Source organism: Saimiri boliviensis, chromosome 7 (genome assembly GCF_048565385.1).
Source record: "Saimiri boliviensis isolate mSaiBol1 chromosome 7, mSaiBol1.pri, whole genome shotgun sequence".
In the NCBI taxonomy this organism is placed as follows: domain Eukaryota; kingdom Metazoa; phylum Chordata; class Mammalia; order Primates; family Cebidae; genus Saimiri; species Saimiri boliviensis.
This window is the reverse complement of record NC_133455.1, coordinates 78,001,602-78,008,078: the sequence shown is the minus strand read 5'-3', so window position 1 is coordinate 78,008,078 and position 6,477 is coordinate 78,001,602. Positions and strand designations below refer to the sequence as shown.

The following is a 6,477-nucleotide window of genomic DNA, read 5'->3' as shown; positions in this document are numbered from 1 at the left end:
AAGTTTTCTTAAAATTTTATATACTATGGATAGATTAGACTAATATCCCTAACACACATTTACTTTTCCAATATCAAAATTTAGCTTTATGCACATAATGCACACTTACTTTTAAACACCCAAATCCAACCACTATAAGTTTAGGTCTATATATAAGCTCTTGAATGGGATTAGATCAACAGAAGCATGAAAGTGAAAGGAAAAATCATTACCAATGATGATTTTCAAAATCACTACTTTTCAAGTATAAATTTGACAAGATACAAACAATAAAATTGCTTTCCAAATGTATAAAAAGTAAGTAATTAAAGCTGTAGTAAAAATTAGAAAAAAAACTGAGGTTAACTATAGCTTTTCCTCTCCTGATATCTGTAGAAAAGAATGAAATTTCAATAGAAAGCAGAATCTTTAGTTCAGTTTCCCCCAATAATACAATTGTTATATAAAATAAACATTTAAAAATAAAGTTTTAATAAGCAAAATCTGATAAAATAGCATTATTTCATATAAAATTAAAGTTTTCCTAAATAAACTAATCCTAACATATTAAAAACACTCAGAAAATATGCAGTCACAGATAGAAGTTATAGAAAAAGGCCAAAAAAGTCTAAGCAATACACTGATTTTAGTAAATCTAAAATATATATAAAATTTCAAGAAAATGGTAATCTGTGCCACTACATCCTGATAGAATACATCAAATTTGTTTTAATAAACAAAAATCTGAAAAGTGATAGCAACAGCTTTGATACCACCTAAATATTTTTAAAAGTGAACATGACTATTATATGAAAGAGAAAAATGAAAATACTTTTAAGTTTACACATGATTCCTCCAAGATACAGAATGTTTTAAATGGTTGTCACTATTCAAGTGATGTAAGGTGTGGACCATGAACTTTTCCATATAATTAGATAAAAATAAAAGAGACACATGATTCCAAAAAAGGAATATTCTGTAATATCCAATTTCATAAGAAGTGGTCTAAGTAAGCTTAACTGTGAATACATATTTATGAGATTTACTTCTCTATTCTTTACAAGTTGAAATAGAAATATTTTTATAAATATATTTTCCTCTTATTTTTCTTGTAGTATTTATATAAAATATTGTAGAGCAAGATATCAAAGGTTAATGTTGCACAACTAATATAATTAATACCTGTATTGCGTTCTTCCTACAATTGACTTTCCTTCTCTCCATTGAGCAGTCACATCGCTGGGATCAAGTAAGCCTTCAAAAATATGCTCCCAGAGATATAATCCTGGTAATCAACAACAAAAACAAAATCAGAACAATTTACTATCTTATCTACTGTGGTGCATGAGACAAGTTTATTTTCTGTTCTTTTTCTCATAGACTATAAAATCAGAACTCCTCCTCTTTGAGTCTTTGGCAGGCAGTGCTAGTAAGCAACAGCTCCAAATCATCAACATGGCAGCTAGAGAGAGAGTTCAGAAGCTGTCAGTGTGTAAAATGTGGCAAGATGTGAGTTAATATTAAAGACCTCTCCTGCTCTAGATTTGAGAAACCCCTAATTTGTCTGGATGTTTACTACCTGTCTTATTCTGAAATGAAATGTATTATATTACAAAGTAAACTACTATATGATTAGAACTATTTTTATAATTTAGGGGGAGTTGCCATTTTGTGCCAAATGGAGCCAGAGGAGTTCATGTATTTACATATATTAATATGTCAAGGGGATATTACCTCCTTCTCACTTGAACCCATATCTCTGAATGCATGATCCCCTTCGCAGACAAATGCCACTACATCTTTTGTCTTTATGTCAGCCCCTGATGTTTTATTATGATTTCACCTGAATGAAAGCTCTAAGGGTAGAAGAGAGCAGTGGTACTCAATGAGGCAATATGGAGACCATACAACACCTCCGGGAACACTGTTTTGATTACACTCAGAGATGTATTTTGTTCCACTCTCATTGTACCCTGGTACTAAAGGAAACCCAAATTACCATTTAAAATGTGGCCAATTAGATAAAGCTTTCCAAATCTGATGGGTTAAATAATTCTCCATGCCCAATCAGCAAAGATGTCCATATTCTAATCTCTAGAATCTATGAATATGTTACCTTGAATGGCAAAACTCTTTAAAATATGATTAAGTTAAAGATGCTGAGGTGAAGAGATGATCGTGGATTATCTGGGTGGGCCCTATGTAATCTCAAGAGTCCACACACAAGGGAGGCAGGAGGGTCAGAATGAGGAAAGGGATATGTAAAGATGGAAGCAGAGGTCAGAGTGATGTGGGGCCATAAGTGACGGAATACAGGTAGCCCCTGGAAACTCTAAACGGAAAGGAAACAGGTTCTTCTCTAGCGCCTCTAAAAGTAACACAGCCCCCCCACATTTTAGAGTTCTGCCTTCAGAAAGGTAGGATACTAAATTTGTGGAAATTTGTTACGACTGCAATAGGACGCTGTGGATTATGCAGTTAAGATTAGGGTACCTGGAAATGGGGTGCTACTGTAACAAATACTTAAAAATGCGGATATGACTCTGAAATTGGGTAATGGGGAAAGGCTTGGAGAACTGTGAGGACATGATTGTTAAAAGCCTAGATTAGACTGCGTTGAATAAACTGCAGATAGAAATACGGAGTTTAATGACTCAGCTAGTGAAGACACAAGAAAGTAAGGCAAAGCAGAGAAAACCTGTATTGTCTTAGAGGATATCTAAATGATCATAAGCAGATTGTTGGTAAGAATATGCATTTTTTTTTTTTTTGAGACAACACTCTTGCTCTGTCATCCAGGCTGTAGTGCAGTGGCATGATCTTGGCTCACTGCAACTTCTACCTCCCAGGTTCAAGCGATTCTACTGCCTCAGCCTCCCGAGCAGCTGGGATTACAGGCACACACCACATACAAAAGTTATGCTCGGCTAACTTTTGTATTTTTGGTAGAGACTGGGTTTCACCATGATGGCCAAGCTGGTCTTGAACTCCTGGCCTCAAGTGATCCACCTGCCTTGGCCTCCCAAAGTGCTGGGATCACCATACCTAGAATATACAAATTAAAGAAATTGCTGGTGAGGGCTCAGAAGAAAATCAGAAATGTGTTATTAGAAACTGGAAGGATGAGGATTCTTGTTATATAATAAGCTTAGCTGGATTGTATCCTGCAGTTAATGTGGAAAGCAGAACTTGTGATAAACTTCAGTAACTGGCTGGAGGGTTCCAAGCAAAGTGAAAGGTATGGACTGGTTTCTTCTTGCCGATTAGTGAAATGTAAGAAAGAGATTGAAGGAAAAATTTGTTAGGCAAAAAGGAATCATATTTTGATGATCTGGAAACTTCTCGGACCATTAAGATTGCAAAACAGGTGAAAAATTGGATTTACTGTCAGGAAAGGGTATTCCAGAAAGAAGACCAAGGATGTGGCTCCACAACCTTTTGCTAGTGCCTCAGAAGGATCAGAAGATCCGAATATTCATTCACACAAAGATCTCTTTGAAGAGATTATACATGTGACTTACAGGTTTCCTCAGCCATCTCAGTAGAGGCCAGAAATGAAGATGGAATTACTCAGAAATGATCTGTAGAAGAGCTTCCCATCTAATGGAGTGAATCCTGTGACATACACAGGAGGCTCACAAGGTTCTTCAGAATGTTATATGAGCAGAAACACTGCCAGCTTGGACTAAAAAAGACAGAGAGAGGTCACAATGAAAGGTGGATGATGGGCTCTGAAAATTTTACCAGCCGTCAACAGGCTGATAAAATTAATAAGCTGCAAACTTGTGCTACTTTTTATGAAAAAGGAAAGATGACTTCAAGAATGTAGCTGAAATGCCAGAGTGCAAAGCTGTACAAGCCACAGATTATTCCTAGGCCTGAAATATCATCTAATGGAGCTGGCCATTTAGATGGAATTTAGGTATCAAAATTGCTTGGACCAGTGATGCCATCCATTTTTTCCCCGTTTTTGAATGGGAATGTCTATAAAAAAAAATGGTATTTTATAACTGTGCCTAGAGAATAGGCTGATGAAAGTATCATTTTTCCTGCCAGCAGAGGTGTTTTCTTTTTCTTTTTCATACCTAATTCCTGTAGAAGAGATGTTTAAAAAAAAAAAAAGGGTAGCATTTGATGAAATTAACTTGACCACTTTGCACTTATCAGACTGAAAAGAGAGAAGTCTGGAAATAAAAATCTGAGATTTAAAAGAAAAAATTAGTATTAGAGACTTTATTTACAGAAAAATTGTTAGAACTTGATGGCTGAAGGCCTGGGTTCAGGTACTTGAAATTTAGACATTGCTGGCAATTTTCAAGGATGTACATTTGTATTTAAGTCTTAACGAATTTATGAAATACCATGAGCAGAGCACTATGCTCTATACATTTTCCTCTCATCTGGCACTTTCCATCCATATCCCTTATTGTACATAAACCCAACTCATGTTCAAAGGCCAAATAAAGCGCTTGCTAAGTCACTAAATTCTTCGTGACTCTTCTAACCCTCATAGCCCCATTCTCTAATTGAGCATAATATATATCTTAGAACACTACACACTCACGATATTCACAGCAAAAATGCTTCTGCAGGCAATCAAGTTTAATCAACTACATACTATATTAATACAATGAACACTGTCATATAAAGGCTCTTGAGATAGGCCTGCAATGAAGAACATTGTTTAACTTTGTTCTCTTCAGTGCTTCCCAAATGTCTTTGGCCATCAAGGGCAGAGGCCACATCTTATACTTGTGTATTAAGGGTCCAAAAAATACACAGATTCATGAAAATTCAGTCGACATATATATTGCAATGTAATGACACTATACAGCCTACTCACTGTATTGATAAATGAAGCTGTGCTCTGCTAAAGACCAACAGTGGAATATGTATGGGTGTACATTTGCAAACAGATGTTGTCTAATTGAAAGGAGAAAGGCATTATTGACGAAAAGTGAGAAAAAAAATCATGATGCCTTAACAAATTATGAGATAAATTATATTAAAATAATTTCATATCAATAAAGTACATTTTACAATGTTTTTTACTTGTCTTCCTTCTACATATTAACTTACCAATGGCAGCTTTGCCCCAGATTTGTACACTGAGGTCTGTTTTTCCTTTCGTGGACTTATTTAATATTTGAAGGCTAGTTTTAAATCTGTGTTGTTGCTCATTTTTTTCATCTCCTTCCCAAGGATTCCATTCTTCACTTTCCAAAGTGGACTGTTCTGTTTTAAAAACAGTAATAGTGTTTAGCAGTAAGGTATTATTACAGTTGTAGATAAATTCAAATCATTTACATTAAGTGTTAGTTCTAATTTCATCGTAACTTTAATTTTTCAGAGATAGAGCAACTGAATTTAAACTGGTTATACCCACACAATTAAAAAACAAAATCAGCAATTTTTTACTTAACTTTTTTACTCTGCAAGGTCTTAGAAATAAAATGCTAACTTGAGACAGGAAAATTCTCTTCACAAAAACAAAACCTTTAAAAACAACCAGATTTAAAAAAAATATGTATCAAGTTACAGGCTTAACTTGCTTGCAGTTATTTATCCATTGTCCAGTCAGGTTTTTTTATGCACAGGTTACCTGTATACAATGGATAAATAAATTCAAATCATTTACATTAAGTGTTAGTTCTTAAATAAAATAAAATAAATAAAAAACCAGAGTGTAGTGTCCACCAGTCTTAAATACTATTGTGCAAAACTCTGAATAAAGTGTGAGAGAAGCTGAGTCTGATCCTAACACAAGTTAAAACACGACAGGGGACCAGAATTTGGAGGTAAAGCCTGCCTTATGGTCACTGCAGAATTAGAGAAGGCTTTGTTTCAACCTGGAAACGGATGTCTTAAACCTTGCAGCGATTTGGGGCCTTCCAGGAGTATTCCCGCAAATCTCCGGCATTTGAGACGACGTCTTGGATTTTAACACGTGTTTGAAAGGCGTGCGCGCCTGTCACCCCCTATGGGGAGCGGGGACGGCCTGTGAAATATCGGTAAGAATAAAGACCATTCTCCAATCCCCATTCCAGGGCTGGCTCGAGAGGCTTTAGGGGACAGAGCGCGTCTCGGGCCCGGCGGGTAATCCCGGACCTGAGAGCAGAGTCCGCGGCTGCGCGGCTCAGCTCCGACCGACCCCGGCCCTGGCGCTCGCGAGCCAGCGCGCGAGGTCAGCTGCCGCCAACGTCCTACCTCGACCGTGCCTCTCCCTTGCGGGGGCCGCCCCCTTCCTGAGGCCCCGCGGCGACCCGGCCGGCGCCTGGCGGCGGCGCCCGAAAAAAACGTGGTAGGCAGCGTAGAGGGAGAAGAGGCAGTACAGAGCGATAAGAAACGAGCAGAGCCGCTTCCGCGTCAGCCGCATCCCACTCCGCCTCCTAGTCAGGCCGCCACCGCCATAGAGCAGACGGAAGGAGAAACTGCCGCATCAGGCTGCGGCCCCGGCGGCGTCCGGCGCAGGCCCAGGTCAGTCCCCATCCGCCGCTG

General features: G+C 37.9%; 1 protein-coding gene across 1 annotated transcript in view; it reads right to left on the bottom strand.

Moving 5' to 3' along the window:
- The window catches only part of RXYLT1 (ribitol xylosyltransferase 1), a 23,557-nt gene extending 17,080 nt beyond the window's left edge, over positions 1–6,477 (bottom strand). The window contains exons 1-3 of the mRNA XM_003926518.4: positions 6,187–6,477; positions 5,059–5,214; positions 1,162–1,264 (exon numbers count right to left, since the gene is read on the bottom strand). Of these exons, the coding sequence (XP_003926567.3) occupies positions 1,162–1,264; positions 5,059–5,214; positions 6,187–6,355 (428 nt within the window). The 5' untranslated portion in view covers positions 6,356–6,477. The remainder of the gene's footprint in view (positions 1–1,161; positions 1,265–5,058; positions 5,215–6,186) is intronic.